A 20,444-nucleotide genomic window follows, 5' to 3' on the forward strand; every position below is an offset into this window, starting at 1 on the left:
CTGGAGAAAACACCTGACACATCTTGTGACACAAGCAGAGGCATTTACTGCCCTAGCAGCTCACAGGATGGGGGCCTGCCGTGCCCATAGCTGCCTGCTGGGGGAATGAAAACGTCCCAGAGCAAGATGAAGGAAATAATTTCAAAAGCTGATAGGAATCTGAATAGCATACCTGCCCTTGGTATCTCCCTGCAGATGTCTTGGTGTCTGACCACTTCATGGTACTTTTCGGGGAGGCACACACGGCAGGAAGGATGGTGAGGGACAATTTCTCTCTCTGGCATTTTGGGCAAGCACAGTTCCACATGAAAGCTGCAAGATTTCTGCCTCGATGCCCTGTTAGAAAAGGAGACGGGAAGAGCAAGTGAGGCAGCCCTCGCTGCGGGTTCCCCTCTACCTCAGCTAATGTTTGCACGGGAGCACAGAGACGTTAGCAGGGTTCGGAGAACCATTAACCACCAGGTTTTGTGGCCTCGAGGTCATGGAGCAGCAGTGCAAGGCTGCAGGCAGGCAGCAAGGCTGGCGGTGCTGGGGGGACCACGGCACCTTGCCGGGGAAGGGCAGAGCACTGCCTGCAGCCAGGTGCCCGTAGAGCTGCAGCCAGGATTGACTCTTCCTCTCTGATGCTGGAATAGCACAAAGATGTTTTCTAGACTTCCTAAAATCTGTTTCTTTCCCCTGCCCTTTTTCTTTTTATCTTTTTTTTTCTTTATCTCTTTTCTTTTTTCTTTTTTCTTTTTCATAGCTTTGCTGCAATTCCAGGGGTAAAAAAAAAAAAAAAAAACAGCCCTAGATATCTGACTGTGGTTACCATCTGCTAAATTTTAAACATCCTGGTCTAGCTGCCTTGTCTTCCTGTTCTCTTGGCCGGCCAAGGTGTGCCTTGCTCTCTCGCGAGCACCCATGCTGCTGGGAGGAGTAAAGGCAGCTGTAAGAGCGGAATCCACCTATGCCCCACCGCAGTGCTGGCATCCTGCTGTTTCCAGCCCCAGCTCTGAGCTGTGTCTGGTGCGTGAGGTCCCCAGGCTGGGGACAGGTCACAGCACTGCGGCACAGCCACCACGCAGTGTCCTGTGCTCACAGCTTCATCCCCAGACGTCAGCCCAGGGACACCGGACCTCCCTCCCTCCCATCCCCTCGCCTTCCCACTTCTGACAACGCAGCCCTGTGCTCTGACATCCAGCCAGAGCAAAAGGCTCAGCCTTCGTGTTTGCAAACTTAAATCAGGCACGATGGATTATTCTACTCGCACTTGGCATGGACAGGAAAAAAAACCACACCAACCTTTACGGAAGACTCTTGTGTTAATACCACCACATGCAAGTTTAATTTTGTGCAATGCTCGGTGTTCAAGCCTTGCTCTCACCCACCTCTTCACGGTGGGAAGACGCTGCCCGCAGGCAGAGCCCTCACGCCGTGTAATTAGCAGTCTGACCGCTGGATGCTACTGTTGCTCCAAGCATCCGCGAGCGCAGGCAGGGGGGCGCCTGGCAGTGCCCCCTCTGCGTTTTTCAGCCCAGCTGAGTCAGCGGCCTCTGGCTGGCCGGGCCGTCTCCGTGCTGCCTGCCCCAGCCCCGGAGGGACAGCTGGAAGCTGGTGCTCGGGCACCAGGCGATGCCCACTTCCCGCAGCACGCACGCAAATTATTAAGTTAACGGCACCGGACTGAGATTTTAGCAATGACGAAGTCATTGATTTCTAAATCCCCAGGCCTGGGAATTCTAGCATATTGCTCAGGACAGTCAAGCCGTTGTGTAGGTAGCACACTAGCAGTGCACAAAGCCCAGAAACTACAGTTTTCAGGCACCTTTGAGCATTTATGCTGCAGCCTACTCATTATATTGTAGCCTACTCACCCACCGTCCACAGAACGATTAGTTAGACTTAGGTGTAAGCATTCTTTTTATTATTATCATCACCACCACCATCATCATCACCAGATGCAAAAATTGATCCTTTTTTCTTTCAAAAGCAGTGATTACCACCACAGCCTGGCACTAGACAAACATTGCATCCCGTCACACACCAGCAAAATCTCTATGAGCTAACTGCATCTATCCTTTAAGAACGGACCAGAGCAATCCCAAACTTAGGTCGCTTTCTCTTATTTTTCTCTCACCAGCAGCCTCCCCTTATTCCTGTGAGAGCCATTCTAGGGGATGCCCCGTATCGCGCCTGCTTCCCTGTATCTTAATTTGTACTTAATCCCTGTTATTCTCAGATTTTGTCTCCCTTTTGGAATACTTCCCAGATCTGTAACCACTGTTACTCTCTACTTATCTCCCCCCAGCCTCCTTTCAGTACGGATCCTGTACACTTTGTGCACACCGATGTACCCCGAAGCAAAATCTTCCTATCAGAGGAGCACGGTTGGTATGATTGAGACATGCCCAGAGCAATTCATCATTTATTGATGGGCACCTCTGCGGAGTATTTCCTTTGTGCAAACTGGGTTACGGGAGCTCCCTTTTTCATCTTCCCCAAACAAGGCAGAGAGCCTTGTAGATGTGCAGGGTAATGTCCCCATGGGAACACAAAATCTCTGCTGCAAAGATGACAAATTCAGGAAATTTCTGCTCACCAGTTGTCCACAAAGATGGTTTTGCCAGTTTGAGCTTTTCCTTTGGATTCTTCACACACTGGAGGAAGCACCCAGGAACCGTTCCCCCAGCAGGGCAGCATTTTGTGATAACAACCTCCTGTCTGTAGACCCAGTAACTTATTCACGCACTGCCTCACTATTCCACAGTTTCAGCAGCTCCAAGCAGAAATGTCAAAGAACAATTTTAGCAGTTTTCTGAGACCTCCAAGTGACTTCTGAGCCTGTTTTTCCTGTCTCAAGGTCCACCTGGCTTGAAATCAGAAGCAGAGCTCCCGCCTGAGGTGTGGGAAGTATGGAGGCTCACAGATACTGCTCTGTCAAACAGGGAGCTGCTCACAGGGAATTCACATAACTGTTTCAGCTGCTTAATGTAAATGATTAATGCTTTAATTTGTCTCATTTGGCTTTAGACCTAGTTTTGGCCATAAATTTGACAATCAGGCTCTTTGTCAGCGAGAAGAAAGAGACACCTCCAAGGGGGAGTGCCAGTGGATCTGTGGCAGAAACCTAACTCAGGAGGATTCATAACTCAGGATGGAGATGCCAGCTTCTGCCCATTTGTGCATGGAATAGCAAAGGAAAAGCTTCATCACCGTGCTACCGATACAGCATGGAACTATTCAAATAAAAAGAGAGAAAAGCTTTCTCTTTTTGACCTGATGTTTTTGCTTAAAAAGTGGCCATCCAAATCCTTTCTTTTAATTCTGAACTATTTTTTTTTAAATCTCATCCTAAGAAATTATCAGAGATATGATACTGAAAACGGTTTACTTATCAAAATTTCCCTCTCTACATTTTGTATACAGGACTTTCTGCCCTGTTGCTGAAAGACTGCTGTTGGGCTGATGGGACATTTTAACATAGAAAATGTGGGAGTGTTTTAAACTGGCATGTAAGAGTTTCTTCATATTTGAACCTCCTATTGTAACTCTGCTTGCTTGCCAGGGCAGAGCAGTCTACACCTTTTGCTACGTGCTCGCCTGCTGTCATGATTTACGTGCAGGATTAAAGTGGGGGCAATAAATTAACCAAGTGTAGCTCCATACTGCATAACTCCCGGTGCTTTAAATGAAAAGCTGTGTGCTGTGGGCAGAGGAGTGCTTGGTGCAGAGCTTTGCCCTGCAGGCACATTTTTCACTGCCCCCTCTGTGGCCCCAGATGCTAGCAGTAGAAATGCCCATTTTACTCATTTTTCTTTTAGGGGATCATCCTTTCCCCTTTATTTTATTATTATTATTATTTTTACGTTATCTTTCTTGAGACTGTTACCAACTACACATGAAATCAAGCATTCAGCCCAAGGCACAGAAGCGGAATGCAGGCTACAAGCTAGAGCAGCATAAAATATTCAAAGAATGAACACGCGTATTTAGGTCAAGGAAAATGAGGGATCCTTGCAGTCACTTCTTTTCTGTGCCCTGAACACACTGTTACTTGTTGGTATTTATGTGCCCGGGATGTCTTCTTCTTTCAGCTCCCTTCAGCTGAAGAGCTGGTGGCCTGGCATTGGGTCCCTGGAGCCTTTTCCATGCGATCTGCCTCCATCCCTGCTCAGTCCCCTTTCCACCAGCAGCATCTGCAACAGCTTTGCCTATGATAGCTTTGCTTTCCCTTCTCCCTTTCTTCTCTCTTCAGCACCATTAGTTGCTGCCACGGGCTGGAATAGCAGCTGCTGTGGGAAAAGATGGAAACTCGGGACACAGATTTTGCTAATTATTTATCTTTTATTAAACCTCCATCTTCCATTCTGGCATATGTAGGGCTGACACAGTCTCTGTGAAGATGACACGATTGTGCAAAATTCCCTCCATGGACATCTTTGCCTGTTGTCCCTTCACATACTGTCTATGTGAGATTTCATTCATAAGGATCTTTTTGCCACACCCGAGTCTTGCTCAGCGACCAATATATGGGAGTTGAGATGAGAAAAGCTCAAACTGCTCCTTTCCCACAGCAATTTGCCCAGTCATGGAATGAAAGCTGTTAGATCAATAAATAGATGTAGGCATTTTCTTTCTTTATTTTTTATTTATTTATTTTTTTAAGTCTGCCCCTGAAAATACAGGTCTAACTCAGTGAATGCCTGAAAGCTGAATGGCTGGGCACTCTCACTGACCATTTCGTGTAACTTTTCAGACATATATTTCTGAAATGCATTGGGGCTGTATTACTTTACAGCTAAAACTTTGTTGTTCCCTCCTACCTCCTGTAAAAATCCACTATGGGCTGGATACCCACCCAGACTCTCATGGCTGTGGGGTGCCTGGGGGATGGGAAGGAGCTGGCCGTGGGCGCCCCTTGTCAGGTCTCAGGAATGCATGGAATGAGAGTGGGGAAGGTTCTCCTTATCTCCAGCATGAGCCACGTCCACCACTACGTGGCTCAAAGAGAGCTCAGTCAACCCTTTCAGGTTCAATGCTCTGACAGTGGTCGCCGGAACCTCTCCCGCGGGCAGCCTGCCCCACACACCCCCGTGGCCCTGCCTGCTGTCCCCTGCAGAAGCCCCCAAATCCCTCCAGGACACCACAGCTGAGAATCTGCTCTCTAGGCGGTCCAGGTCCCCGTAAGTGTCCCTCAGATAAGGGACAGCAGATCCCTCCTGGCTCAGGACGGAGCAGCTGGCCTCCACATCTGAGCGGGCTGCTCCCACTTCCCAAGCAGTCGCTGGAAGGAAGCAGGAGGTGGCCCCTCTGCAGCGAGGAGCCCTGCGAAACATCAGCCTTAACCTTGGGGTCAGGATTTTCCTGGCTGGTTCTGCACACTCTGTAACTTTTCTCCAGAACTAACAGGCTCCATCTCATTTACAGCACATATCCACTTCCCTCCGAGTTGCCAGTATTTCAATAATAAGATAAGCACTGGAAAATTAGCATGGTTAGTGCTCTAATTGGGCCATCTGTCCCCTCTCTGGCTCTCTGTGTGTTTGTTGCCTTTTTGATTGCTGTTTCTTATCCCCACCAGAATCCAGCCTTGAAAAACAGGTTTTGGGGCCAGAGAGCATCTTTCTCCCCACCACACATATTTATGCCAGCACACAGCGTAAAATGAACAAAATGAAAGCAACTGCAACAGTCGGGGGCTCTCTACCATTTGTGTAGACAAAAGGGGAGGGAGATCCTGCTCCATGTGCATTTCCATCACAACGCAATCCAGGGCTGCTCAGGTTGCCCGGAGAAGCTGTGGATGCCCCATCCCTGGAGGTGTTCAAGGCCAGGTTGGGTTGGGATTTGGGCAACCTGGTCTGGTGGGAGGTGTCCCTGCCCATGGCAGGGGGTTGGAACTGGGTGGTCTTAAAGGCCCCCTCCAACCCAAACCATTCTGTGATTCTGTGATTCTACAATCCAGCCCCAGCATCATTGTGCTCAGCCATTACTCAGCCCCTCCACACAGTCCAGGTAAGATGACAATGAGTTTAGTAATGGGAGTAATAGATGCATTAACATTTATTTTGTGATTTCCTTCATTTTTTATTTTTTTCCCAAGCACAGACCAGCTTCTCTAAATGGATTTCTTCAGTCCATAAGAATAACCCCCTGGGCTTTTACATTCCCTGTAAGGAAGAATGAGCGGTGTGTTAAAAAGTTCTTCCTGCTGACTTATTTAAACCTGTCATCTCCTAATCCTTCTGTTTTAGTCTGGAAATTAAAATACATTTTCTTTCTCCTTTTATTGCAATCTCACCCGGCAATTAGACTGCTGAAGATTCGTAAAAATTCTAAGTTGTACTAATGAGATACAGTTCTCTTTTGAGTACTATCTATCCAAGGAGATTAGGAGATGGTGGCAAAAATAATGTTTCATTTTGGGGACGGAAAAACGGAGCCAAGGCCAGCTCCCTAGTTGGGAAGCGCTGCCGGGAAGCTCACACCATGCTGGCCCCCACCTGGCCCCCAGCACAGCCCCCAGCCTGCCCCTTCACTCATGTGAGCCCATGGCAATACCTGACCCCCCCACTGCCCCGGGCCTGATCCTGAGCTGGGCTGGCTGCTCAGCATCCCGGCTCCCAGCCAGGGAGGTCTCTGCCCTCAAAACAAAGCCTCAGCAAGATGGCATTGGCCTCGTGCAGCCACAGGATGAATCTGGTTCTCCCCAGCTCATTATTTCCAATGAGTAAGAGCAGATTTGCCAATATTTATGCTGCACCCGCAGGAAAAGACAGTTTGTTTAAGCTGACGTCAATATAAACCGTGCTATTCACTCTGGCTGAAAAGCTGTCCACGTTTTCTAAACCGTTCAGTCAAGGTAAAAACCCTCGCACTTTTATAACAGTCTTCATATGCATTCATGCTCTGTATTAATATTCCCCGTTATGGAGATCAGAGAGCAGGGAAATGGCATTGGCACCTTCCTCCGGCACCGCTGACAGCCTTTGGCAGCTTCCCGACAGCACTGAGTGCGCTGTAAACAGCAGGGTCAGCAGGCTGAAGACAGGGTTATATTCTTATTAGAAGTATATTTCAGCTGTGGCACAATGTCACATCCTCGGGAGCTTCTAGTGCACGTATACAAATGTTCTCTGCCTACACGACTGCCTTCGTGGGGGTCCTAAGGACGCGAGGCCAGCAGTGGGGTGAGAACGGGGACCCTGCATCTCAAACCCACCCCTCCGCTTCGTGGGGGACCTCGAGCTCGAGGAGGACTTACAAATTCCCAGTCTGTGTGAGAGCAGTGTTACCTTCCAGGTGGGAATAGCAAGTGCTAAACAAATATTTAGAACTACTGGTTTCACCCCATTCCTCATGTGAAGAAATGCTCTCAGTTCGATCTGCTTTATTGAAGCCAGTTCTGCCTGAACTCAGTTGTGATATTACGTGGACATTACTTGGACATCGATGGCCGTGTGCACCTCACAGGAAACAAAGAATGTTCTCTTTCCTACGAGAGAGCACATGGTACTGGAATCCTCACCCAAGCTCTGCCTCACGTCGGCACACCCAGACTAGCTGAGGGGCTGAGGATGTGAAGCTATGGAAGCAGGGGGCTCGTGCGGGGCTCCACATTTGTGCTGCCGTGTTCTGGCCTGACATGGGGCAAGAGGGGCAGCAGCAGAGACACAGAATCACAGAATGGCTTGGGTCAGAAGGGACCTTAAAGGTCACCTAGTTCCAACCCCATCGGATGCCACCCACTGGCACAGATGCCAAGGCCCCATCCAGCCTGGCCTTGAACACCTCCAGGGACGGGGAATCCATAACTAAGAAAAAACTTTTTTTTTCCTTTTTTTTTTTTTTTTTCTTTATGGGTTAGAGTCAGTTAAACAGTTGTGGTTGCAATGTGGACATGCTCTAGATGAGGACAGCACAGCGTCATTAAAACTTGCCAGGAGGCAGAGATAGGTCTGAGGACATGACCAGAGTGTTCCCTTGAGCTTCTGTATCTGAAAATGAAGTGAAAAGAATCAAAATTACATCAAACACTCTTTTTTTAATCATTTGCATGATATTGGAGATTTTATCCTGTCTCCAACAGTGACAACAAGAAGGAGGCTATTTAGGGAGACCATGTGAGGCTGGCCTCTGTGCTGTTCTCTTCTCCAGCACACGCAGTTATATTAAGGCTGCAGAAGGGTACATTCTTCCCAATTCCCTTTATTATTTATAGTTCTGAAGAAGAATATACAAGATAAGTGTTTTATAAGAAGCCTTGCAAGGAAGGAAGCCTGCTGGAGCTTTCCGCCCTCCGTTTTCTCCCCACCAGAGCCACCTAAACATGCCTTCCTCTGGCTGCTGGCCTCATGACTGTTGGCTGCTCTGCTGTCCTCTCCTCCTGCTCTGCTCCACATCTGGCTCCGTGCAGCCTCCAGGGACACTGAGGGGGTGCATTGGGTTTATGTGGCAAGGTTTTGGCAGCGGGGGCCTGCAGGGGTGGCTTCAGTGAGAAGAGAGCAGAAGGTGCCCCATGTTAGATAAGGGCCAGTCTATGCCAGATAAGGGCATCTGAAAAGCCAAGCGAATCATTCACATGTAATCACACCTCATAAATGTGCACACCTCCTTTGCATTCACTAGTGTAGGAGAGTGTAAATAGGTGGAGTATTTATTATTATCAGCCAGTGTAAGATGTTGTCTTTTTCTTTCTTTTTTTTTTTTTTTTTGGAGGGGGGGGTTGGGGGAGGGTTGGAGGAAGGGTGGGGTGGGGAGAGAACTGTGCATGCTGTTTAAATATGAAATAAAAGACCACTTAAGGACAGAGGAAGCTTTACTAAAAGGTCTGTCTTCCCCTGGCCTTATTTATTATTTAGGTCTTCAGCTGACATATTTAATACTGCCAGGCACACGGAGACTGCAGTATGAAAGAAACGTGCTGCACAACATCAAGCTTCCTCACAGGAGCAGGGAATGCATCTTCAAAAGTTAATTGCTCTTTCACAATTAAATAAACCTCTTTATTGCTGCTCTGTTCGGTAAGGAGATCAACTGTGCAGCATGCCTTCAATTTCTTCAAGACACATGTTATATGGGCAGCTTGATCCTCCTCCCTTTTTCTGTTTTGATAGCAGTGAAAGCTTCACACCAGTCAGTTGACTCTGACTTTATCTTGGCATAGACAAGAGGAGAATTATGTGTGTTATCTGTGATATTTTTTCTTAATGCTGAATTGGCTAGAGACACAGAGACACATACTGATTTATTTCATAAACGCTGGAGGATAAAGCATAGAAGAGCTGAAAAGAAAACATGGACTTTGTCCCAGGCTGTTTTAAGCCGACAGCAGCAGATAATACATTAAGTGGAGAGCACACTAGAGACACCAGTGTGAGCTGTTATAACGAGGGAAATAAAAACACAGATATCACAGAGAACAGCTGCAAATATCAGCTCTTCACCACGGTAGGAAGGTAGAGGCCACCACCTGAGCAACAGAGCTGTTCAGATGCCTCTTTCCTCCAGAGCAAACCAAAATACGGTTCATAAAGCTGCTGCAAAGACCTCGATTAAATAGCCAACGATCCTATAACTACACCTAACAACCAAAGCTGTCAGGGCTCAGCAGAACAGATGAACGTTGCCCCCTGGCAGTGGTCCCCTACCGAAGTGCGAAATGGGTGGCAGGAGGTGCAACGTGTGCTGCTGGGAGCCCAGGGCATGATGTAGCCACCTGGCAGAGGTTTGGCCCAGGGTCTGGTTTCATAGGCAAGCTGAGGAAGTGCGGCCTAGGTGAACTGACAGTGGGATGGATTGACAACTGGCTGCATGGCAGAGCTCAGGGGGTTGTGCTCAGTGGTTGAGTCTAGTGGGAGGCCTGTAGCTAGCGGTGTCCCCCAGGGGTCAGTGCTGGGCCCAGTCTTGTTTAATTTATTCATCAGTGATGATGAAACAGAGCACCCTCAGTGAGTCTGCTGATGACACAAAGCTGGGAGGAGTGGCTGGTACCCCAGCGGGCTGTGCTGCCATTCAGAGGGACCTCGACAGGCTGAGGGTTGGGTCCAAAAGGAACCTCATGAAGTTCAACAAAGGTAAGTGCAGGGTCCTGCACCTAGGGAGGAATAACCCCAAGCACCAGTACAGGCTGGGGGGCGTCCTGCTGGAGAGCAGCTCTGCAGAGAGACCTGGGAGCCCTGGAGGCCAGCAGGCTGACCATGTGTCAGCAATGTGCCCTTGTGGCCGAGAAGGCCAACGGGATCCTGGGCTGCGTTCGGAAGAGTGTTGCCAGCAGGCCGAGGGAGGTGATCCTCCCCCTCTGCTCAGCCCTGGTGAGGCCACACCTGGAGTGCTGTGTCCAGTTCTGGGCTCCCCAGTACGAGGGGGACGTGGGGCTACTGGGGTGAGTCCAGAGGAGGGCTGCTTAGGTGATTAGGGGGCTGGATTATCTGTCATACAAGAACAGTCTGAGAGAGCTGGGCCTGTTTAGCCTGGAAAAGAGAAGACTGAGGGGAGACCTCATCAATGTGTATACATATCTGAGGGGAGGATGTCAAGAGGATGGAGCTGGTCTCTTCTCAGTTGTGCCCAGTGAAAGGATGAGAGGGAATGGGCACAAACTGAAGCACAGGAGGTTCTGGCTGAATATGAGGAGGCATTTCTTTACTGTGAGGGTGACAGATTACTGGGACAGGTTGCCCAGAGAGGTTGTGGAGTCTCCTCTGGAGATATCCAAAACCCGCCTGGATGCCATCCTGAACAATGATCTTCATAGGTCCCTTCCAACCTCGGCCATTCTGTGATTCTGTGGTTTGCGGTGCTGGGTCCTGCCGCTGGACACCTGATCCAGATCCCAGAGATGCTGTCTTTGAGGATGAGGGAAATGAGAATAACTGTGGGTTGGAGCGATCAAATATGCTTGTGGCTGCATGAAGGAGAAATGGAAAGGCTGGGACTTGATGGATGTGCAAAAGAGAGGGCAAACAAGCGTGCACGCAGGGCCAGATGCATGTGTGAACGGCTGCATTACAGAGGGAAACACAGTCTTTCAGCACTTCCAGTGAGCATCGTGCAGTGTGGGTACACCAACACACTGCAATGACTTTCGTGCAAAATTGCGTAAGAAAGTTACCTTGCTGACAGTTAACTTCTGCAGCCATACAGGGAACAGGATCTTTAGTGACACCAAGTCTGACTATTAGTTGGATTCACACTTGAAACTTAAGATTGCTTATTTAGTGAAGTAATGGAAATGACAAATAGGTAACACAAAAATACTGTTCCAGGAGAGTAGGGGCATGTTTCAGGCTCTGAGGTTTCTCAGCTATTCACCCAGTTTGCGTTTATTTATGGATCCAGAGAGCTGCTGCTGTGGTGAGGACTGATTTTGCAGGGCTCTCAAAGCATGCAGCAAGCTTCATTACATGCATGCAGCCTCAGCAATTGCATGGGCAAATAAGAACACCCTCATATTTGCATTTAGCACATGCACGGATGTGTAACTCGGGCACAAAGTACACAGTCTCTTGCAAACACAGCAACTGCAGAGATTTCTCTTTGGTGGGAGAAAAAAGGAAAGATGAAAGCCATTCAGGCAGGGGATGCCAGGTGGCTCACTTTGCACAACCACACCTGCACCTCGTTTGCTTCTGAACGGGGAGGTGGGTGACCCATTTTCTGAGACTTTCTGGTGGAAGTTTGGGTTCACTGAGAAATCAGGTGATCTCCGTGCTGGTTTTGAACACATAGGTAAATGGTGGGAAAGGAAGGAAGGAAGGGAGGAGGTCTGGTTGATCCGTTTTGTTCTTTCTGAAATCAGAAGTACAGCCTATCTGCCTAGGGGGAAGTTTCAAGAGTGGAGCTTCAAAATGAGCTTTGTGAGATCAGGTAGGAGCTAGAAGGTATCATTAGGAGGTGTAGTGTGGTTGCCTTCACTGCAGTCTGATGGAAAAACTAACATACAAATCATAGCTGTTGTGCATCTTGTGTTGGAAGCATGTTTCTGAGTGAGACTGTGGTGGAAGCACCTCCTGACTGGGTGATGGTGGCAGGAAGTAGGCAGCACTGCTGGTAAAACATTCATGAGATGAATGAATCTTTAATCGTGGTGTTTATGGTCTGATTTGTTGCTCATCTTTTCACTTCATGTTGGCTGGCTCAGTGAAATGTCGTATCAGTGAGAACAGCCATATGCTTAGAATGTCAAAAAATGTCTCTCTTAAAAGACTAGAAGCTACGCTATTGGGGAACTGTAAGGGATGACTTTATTTGCCAAGTAAGGAAAGAATGTTTAGTGGATGAATGTAAAGGCTGAAATTCTATGGCTTGCATTATGAAAGTGAGCAGGCTTTTGAAATACTCTTTATCTTGTTATAAAAACCTATATATAAAAAAAAAGACTTGCAGCAGTTCTAGTTAATTGGGTCATCTTTTTTTTTTTTTCTTTCCTTGTAAGCTTTTAATGGTATTCCAGTATTAGGAACCAAATCTTTTGTTTCTGTTTTCTTGTTTGTTTCTAGCAAATTATAAAGAAGCCTCTGTGCTTTGGTTTGCCGGTAATGAAGTGGACCTGGTATTACCTAGTTATCTCACAGGAGTACACTGGAAGTTAACTACAGTTTGAAAAGCAACCCCAGGTCCCCTGCTTCTTAATTACCGTGCAGTAACTGTACAGCACTGCAGCCTTAGAAATAGCTTAATAATGAGTTACGGAAGATGTGACCTCCTTTTATCCCTAGTATCAGTGTTTCGAAGGTGAAAATGTTCCAGTTAGCCCTTGTTCTGGAATTGAATATTTATGACTAATTAGCAGCGGTTAGTTGACACAGATATAATTTAGCTAAAGCTTTGGCTACGGTATATTTACCGCACCAGTAAAGATGCTTGTTGCAGATAGTAACGCGTGTGGTAACGAAAGTAGTGTGCTTCCCTGATCAATGTAGTTGTTGTAACTGGAAACAGCTCGGAGGCTTGAGGACTCAGAGTTCCTGGGGCTGTGGTTGAACCAACGCTACCAGAGGACGCTGCACTACCAAGTTAGAAATGCTTTCTTCTGTTTCCATGAGGAATTCAAGAGTGGGGGCGGGAAGGTTATTCCTGGGTAGGTGTGAGGTTTAGTAACTTTGGCAAAGGGGATTAAAAAGCGACGTTAACATCAAACGAATAGTTACAGATCATTCTTTGATGCGGTAAAGCTTATAGCGTTCGTGGATCTGTGTGTACATCTATGCCGAGTCTTTTGCGTGCAAAATACTCCTTGTTAGGAGTTCTGGGGTCTTCGTTAAGAGAAGCACACAGGTACCAATCCTTCACTGGGAAATCACGAAACAACCAGCGGGCAAACTCCGCACCCGCGGGGTGCTCCGGCGCTCCCTCTAGCGACTCTGCACCACAGGTACCACCAACTTCGGATTTTTTTTTTTTTAATTTTGCTGATGAACTCCCCTAATGTCTATTTATCACACGCTTGCTGGCAGCTGTACAGAGTGGGCGTCACATCCTGCTACGGAGGAGAGGTATGAGTTCTCAGCTAACATCTTTTTGCATGCACCAAGCAGGTTTAGTTAGAAGAAATGAGTTTCACGCAGGGGGGTGTCATGAAGCCTGGCCCTCTGAAAGATTTCGTTCCCCTAAGTATTTCAGGTGTTGTTCCAGGACAGATAACTGTACTACACCTAAATGACCACGCTGCAGTGCTGAAGGTGCAATGTAAAGCTTCACTATGGTGGGTTTTCAGAGCTAATCGGAGATGCCTCCTAACTTGGAGGTCTTCAGCTAAGAGCCCCATGAAAATTGCATCAACGTCCAAATGATTAGGACTGCAAGGAAAGTTTCTTATCAAGCATCTAAGCAGTTCACAGTTTAACTCTGAGTTGCAAAAGTGACCTTGGACTTGAAGACGCTCAGGCACTAGCAGGTAAAAGTCACCTGCAGATATTTTCAGCAATGTACAGCACTTTTGGTGAGACGGGAGCCTGTGGCATTACTGAATTCCACCAGGAGCCTGCTTATCTACCCCGGTATGTACATATAGATATGATCTTTAAGACGATCTGTAGACACTTAAAGGTGTGAAAGATTAATTTTCTACTAAAGGGTTTCAGCAGGACAAGTCAAAAGTATAGATTCTCTTACTTGCTAGCCAGCTGCTACCTGACCCTGAAAAGGCACTCGCATGTGAAGTGTCTGTTTTTGATGGTAAAGCTAACTGGCAAGGTGGAATTCTGCTTTTGAGGATTTCTAACACTGCCTCAGGTGGGACATACTGCACAGGATTTCTGTCCCAATGTATGGCCCTCGTTGGTTGCCAGGACTTTAATGTAGTAAGTGCTTTCAGGGTATGTCTGATAAACCAGGCCAAAAAAAAAAAAAGCCTATTTACTTGCTTGTCTGTTTTTCCTACCCTTAATAACAGGGGATAACCACCTAGGATATGGCAAGTACAGGTTCACTGAGTATCTAGTTTTGATTTGCCCATGACATTGATGGTTCAGTATGCACTTGTCTCCCCTTTTCAGTTAGGTTAACAAAATCCTGTGGTTTAGGTCATTTAAATCCTTCTAGACATTGCCTTACAAAGGAGCCAAGCTGACTGTGCTCTTCTGCTGCGTTTGGAAATAAAAACATTGGACGTGTTCCTTAAGACAGATTGCTTCCAGCAGATGACTCAAGGCTCTGAATGAATGGAGGGCTCTTCTGGTGCCAAGTGAAGTACATAGCCTTGGAAAGAAAAGGCATTCAGGACAGCTCTCTAGCACTTTCTGTTGCTTAGGCTAGGTGTCCTGTGTGGTTTGAGGAGCTTTCGTGGGTCCCACTTACTGGCACCGAACTCTCAGTCTGGCAACCAAAGGTGTCATGTGAACTCTGCAAGCTGCAGCAGATGACTTGCTGTGCTGTGTTGCCCAACTATGTCCACGGACGTAGGTCTAAAATGTGTTAGCCCCCTCAGTAGCCGTGGCCAGCTCAGCACTGAGTTGCACAACCGTGTCCGTTTATGGCCGTACACGAGCATAACAGCCACCCTGAACGAGTACAGCTCATCACTGGACTCAGCTCTTTGTACGCAGGAAGATGGGTTCTTTGGAGGTAATTGCATCTGTGACTACAGCGGAGGAGACAAAGTGCAGAGTGAGTCTGAAAAATAATTGCTCATCTTAAGTCTGGATTCGTGAATGAACATGGAAGCATTAACTCTCTAAAACCTTGACCTTTACTTCTGGCTGCTTTGCCTGTTACTTGTGATAACATCTGATCTAGGGGGAATATTAAAGCTGGGATCTGACTCCACAGCAGGTGGTGCAGCCTGTTTGTTGCCCCAGTTCTGTGGCTGTGCAATGAAACCCAGCGTACAGCTGCCACAGGAGCTGCCTCCGGCGCTCTACTTGCATTCCCATGCAAGCAACACTTGCATGGGACGGCACCATCCTACTCAGGACAAAGTATTTTGAAGTCCCATGTTTACATGGATAGTTCCAGGCTTACCTTCTGTACTTTTATAATCACCTGGAGGAAATGAGAAGTCACTGCACAAAGCACGGTAGCTCAGTGCGCTGCTGGTCCCGCTGCCTTTCTGTCTTTATGAACAAGGACAAGACAGTAAAGCCTTCAGGGCAGGCCCAGTCTTCTCATCTGAGTTTGTGTTTATAACCTGTGATTGTAACTTTGCCTTTAGGCAAAATCATACTGATTTATTTAATAGGTGCTACTTACAGATGCTTGTTACAATGATTCAGTCTCCTCACTGTGTAAAAAGGAATATGTCATTGTATTTGGAGACAGCCTGTGGCTTTTGAGCGTCTTTTTTGTAACTAAAACCCTTCTGGAAAAGACAGATGGGAATTCGAATTGGCCAATATCCTACAGGTAGCCCTATCTTCACTTTGAATGGCCTGCAGCTGCTAAGGAAACCAAATTGCGGGGTGAGCTGGAAAGCAGGGATTTCTGAACTTGTAGTTCCTCAAAATTGCTGGGGGACTGCACACATTAAAGCTACACCTAAGCCGCAGAGGGTTTTCTTCATTGTGACAGCCATGGGTGAGACACTGATGGAGTGCCAGCGACTCCCGCAAGCTGTACCAAGGGCACAGAGTCATCTCTCGGGTTAGTACTGCTGTCCTCACTACCAGCTTTTGCACTTTCGGATGTGTTGGCTAAATAATCCTGGCTGCTAGAGCAGCAGAGAAACGCTGACAGCTTCCCTGCTCTGCAGGTTGGCTCCTGGCAGATGCTTCAGCGCTGCCAGCGTAAAGCAGCTGTACTTAAAGGGATGCAAATTGTAGTGCTATTGGTGGTCCTTCACTGTGACTACAGCTCAATAGGAAATAGCAGCTGATCAGCGGGGAAGCTCCGGGCTTCACATGGAGTACCACGGGAAAAATATTTATATATATATATTTTTAGGGGGGGAAAATACATTTTCAAATATCTGGCTTTTTTTTTTTTAAATGGTCATAACTGAGATGTGCAGGATCAGCTTGTTCTGGTGAGAATCATATGTCTAAATTGCTGTGCTATGAGGTAAGAATACACCCCTGTGTTTTCATCTTGTTTTATCTACTTGCTGTCCTTTATGGCACCACTGTAAATGCCTCGTGCTTCAGCTGTGCATATCCTAGAATTTAAGCCAGTGCTCCTTTACCCAGCAAAAGCTTGTGTCCTCAGCGGCCTCATAGGCTGAAAAATACCTGGATTTGATGCTGTTGTTTGTTATCTGAAGCAAGGACATCCCTGAATTGGCACCTCCTGACTCTCTATTGTGCTCTGCTTCGCCATGTGACTGTGCATACTGCGTGTCAGTGACAATTTGGCTATTCACAAAGAGCCATGCCATGCATGCCTTGCCGCTCATTCTCTGCACACATCGATCTTTTGAACAAACACATCCATCGATGTTAAGGCCAGGGATTTGAAAAGGGTGCAGCAAGAGATGTATTCGGTAGCTTAATATTCTTGATAGTCTCTTAAAGCAGTTTACTTGTGAGACTACATAATGAAAACTCTCTGTGCTTAATGTTTTATTAGTAGGAAGAGCTTGTAGGTAGGACAGTTGGTGGTCTGTTTTCTCTTCAGCTGTTTAATTCTCTGTAATGTAGCCACAAGGCACTGGCTTGCCTGTTTTTAAGTGCTAGCAAGTCTCACGGGGGAATATCTGAAGCTAAAACAAAATTACAGCTTAATTTCAGTAACGTGGTGCTATCTGTGAGCGTGCCTATGCTTTGCTGGCAAATGTATAATACATAGCAGGTGGAAGCACTGAGGACGACAGCTTCCACAGCAGCACAAGGCGCTATGTTCAGTTACGATGCTCATGAAGCCTGTTCATGCTAATAATGGTGGTAGAGAGCAAGTTTTTCTTGCCCTGTTACCCTGTGTAAAGTTATGTCAAGGAACAGAAGTCCTGGTGTTGCATTACATGCATACCAGCCAAGGTGTGGAAGTACCGTACAGACAGCGAGACACCACACTGGGGAGAAAAATCCTATATAAGGACTTGAACGAAGGAAAAAGGATTTGCGGCTGGAGGAACTTGGGCTGGGTTTGACAAGCCAGTAAATCCAGCCTTTGGACTCCCAGTGCTGGATTAAAAATGCTAAGGGATGCGAAGAACTGACCCCGTACGTGTTCACGGTGAAGATCTGAGTCTCTCCGAAGCGTGGCTGAGGTCTCTGGAGCCTTATTTCAGCTGAAGCCTTCGCTAAGCGTGGCTGTGTGCCGGGGGCAGCGGCGGGGCCGTAAAATGGCGCCCCCAGCCCCGCAGCCCCCAGCCGGAGGCCCCGGGGCCGCGTCCCGCCGGCACCCCCGGGCTGCGAGCGGCGCCCGTGTCCCCGAAACCTCCGTGCTGCCGCTGCTTAACCCCTACAGCCCGCTCCCCGGCGCTGATCGCGGCTCTCTTCCCCTCAGGGCCTGCTCCCGGCGGCGGCTTGGGGCCGCCCTCACCTGCGCGGGGCCGGCCCTGACGCGTCCCGCCCCGCCTGGCAGCGCGGGCGGCGCCTCCGCGGCACCGGCAGCGGGGAGCGGCGGAGCCGGGCCGCCATGGAGCCCCGCAGGGAGCCAGGTAGGGCCGGGCAGGGCGCTGCCCTCCGCCCGGTTAAACCGCCGGGGGAGCGGGGCTGGTTATTTTTCACGGGGGGCGGCCGCCGGCCGGGGAAACGCGGAAGCGGAGGTGGGGAGGGAGGCGCCCGGCCGGCGGCTGCCACGTCCCGCTGGGGCCGGCACCCCCCCGGGGCAGCGGGGGGAGAGGGACCGCGGTGCCCGGCTTGTGCCGGGCCCCAGCGGGGAGCTGCCTGCCCCCGAGGGGCTGCTGCCCCTGTGGGTCGCCTTTAGCGTGGGGAAGGTCCGTAAAACCTTCCTAACAGTTTGATTTTTAACAAGCAAAGCGGGCTCCCGAGGATATAGGTGGTGTGTCGCGGGGTGCCAGCCTGTGTGCGGGTCTGGACCCGAAAGCTTCCCCCGCAGAGGTACGCACGGACTGGTAGGATGTACATACACCACGTTGTGCCCAGCCCCTTCCCACTGGGCCAGCACGGACACGGGTCAGTGCCCAGCTTCGTTAGAGCAAGGTGATTGCGCTGCCTGGGGTGTCCGTGCCCTTGGGACCATGCCACTCATTTTTCATACTGAGAAGCTGGACGCGCTGGTGGCGAGCACAGCCACCCACTGCGTGGCCGAGCCGCCTGTCCGGCCGGGTGAGGGACTCGGGCACTGGCCTTGATCGGTCCGAGCCTGTTCTGATGTTTTCAGGCCGCTGCTGGGTGCTTGTAAATGAGGAATGGCTGATTACTTGGCACAGAGAGAGAGGGGTGAGCTGGCTTTCCTGGAGCAGAAGGTAACGTGTAAGGGGCCGAAGCTTTCCTCAGGGAGGTTCTTCTAACTGTTCCCGAGTCCTGCACCGATCCTCAGTATGCGCTTAAACCCCACCTCAAAGCCGTGTTCTTGGGGACTGGCAAACAGAGCCATTCAGCCAGGAAACAGTGTAAGTGTTGATCTGAATCTAACTCCAATTGCATGTGCGTTAACACAGATTTCAGTAATTGTCCTGAAGCTTTCTCAGGTTTAGTTACTGCACTTACAGAGACTTGGACAGCTTCTAGGGGAAAAAGCTAAATATTGAGCTTTCCTCAAGAGCTCTAGTGACAGTGCTGGCTCTTCCTGGCGGTTTGTCCTGTTACTGAACTCATTTTTGCTTGAAATCCAGCTCTGAATAAGGAGGGTGCTGCACCCCAGACTGCATAACAAAGCAGTGTATCTGGTGTGACAAAACTGATTGCCGTGAAGCTTGCATAGTATAACACCCTCCTCTGCTACCTTTGCTTTAGGGAGTGAGTATGCTATTTTGTCTTTCAGGCAAGGTGAAGACCTGCAGGTACAGGGAGAAAAACCTACAAAAGGCAACACGCTTGTGCCTGTTCAGTTAGGGGCTTGTAGTACCCTGCTGGCTAGCCCTCAGAGGCTTTTCTCTGGCAAACTGGAGTGCTCGTACTGGAAATCCCATCTGATGATGCAGCGTTACTCACCAATGACATGCATTTTGCTAAACCCCAGGTTGTCAAGTCCTGTCCCTGGGGCTGGTGTGAACATCCTGGGTTGCTTCTGTTAACCACAAATGAGTTTAAAACTGCGTGTGTTTCCCCTCCCACCCACCATCTGTATGTGTCAAGAAGCAGTCTCTGCTTAGCTTGTGCACTGAGCCCTTATGTTGGAGAAGGGTGGAAAGGAAGGTACTAGCCTATGACCAGCAGCAGAATCATTGAGTGATTTTTTTTATTTTATTTTTATTTTTTTTACTTGGAGAGGCTTCATTTTCAGCGAAGGGATGTTTGGCGTTCCTTTAAATGATGCTCAGTGCACACTCCTTTGCCAATCACTCTGGAAAGCTGGGGCTTTGAGTGCTTGGAGTCTCTTGCTCTGTGATTACAGGCACCAAAGCAGTGCTGCCAGTTCAGGCTGAAGGGATGTAGTGTCCTGAGCCGAGGAGACCCTTCTTCTATTGTACTTGGTTTTGCTTGCAAGAGAGTATCTCTGTGGCTTGCCCCGATACCGTTAGTGCAGGTCCCATGCACCACTGGGAAACAAGGCTGGAGCAGCCCCAGCAGTACAGAAGCAGCACATTGCGGTGCTCTGAATGAGGAGGCTGCTTCTGAGCAGTCTAGTGACCGCGCACAGCACAAACCATGATCTGGTGATACAGAAATTGTGATTTTTGTGATATAAGGTGGTTGTATATTCAGCAGCTCTTCACTTATGTATACCAGTGCCTTTCAAAATGTCCTGTTCATGGGGGACTTAGGAGTCCTGAAATACTGCGTGTGATTTAAGAGAGCATGTAAGCCTTTCTTTTCCTAGAGCCTTGACTTGCATTTCTGGGGCTGATAAAGTGGACTTTAACGTTCCTTATATGCCGAGGGAACTCTTTGCTGGCAGTAGGACAAAGCTTACCTCATTGTCCGACCGAACAAAGGAGCACCTCTTTCTTCTGCTTTGTT

At 48.6% G+C, this 20,444-nt stretch overlaps 1 protein-coding gene across 6 annotated transcripts in view; it reads left to right on the forward strand.

The window, feature by feature from the left end:
• Positions 1 to 9,895: 9,895 nt before the first annotated feature.
• The window catches only part of TPD52 (tumor protein D52), a 43,767-nt gene continuing 33,218 nt past the window's right edge, over positions 9,896 to 20,444 (forward strand). For 2 of the 6 annotated variants that reach the window (XM_083825740.1, XM_083825743.1), the window contains exon 1: positions 9,896 to 10,058. In XM_083825740.1, coding sequence (XP_083681866.1) covers positions 9,911 to 10,058 — 148 coding nt within the window. In that variant the 5' untranslated portion in view covers positions 9,896 to 9,910. The other 4 variants (XM_083825741.1, XM_083825746.1, XM_083825745.1 and 1 more) reach the window with 4 other exon arrangements.

The sequence above is a fragment of the Anser anser genome, assembly GCF_964211835.1.
Source record: "Anser anser genome assembly, chromosome: 2".
Taxonomy (NCBI): domain Eukaryota; kingdom Metazoa; phylum Chordata; class Aves; order Anseriformes; family Anatidae; genus Anser; species Anser anser.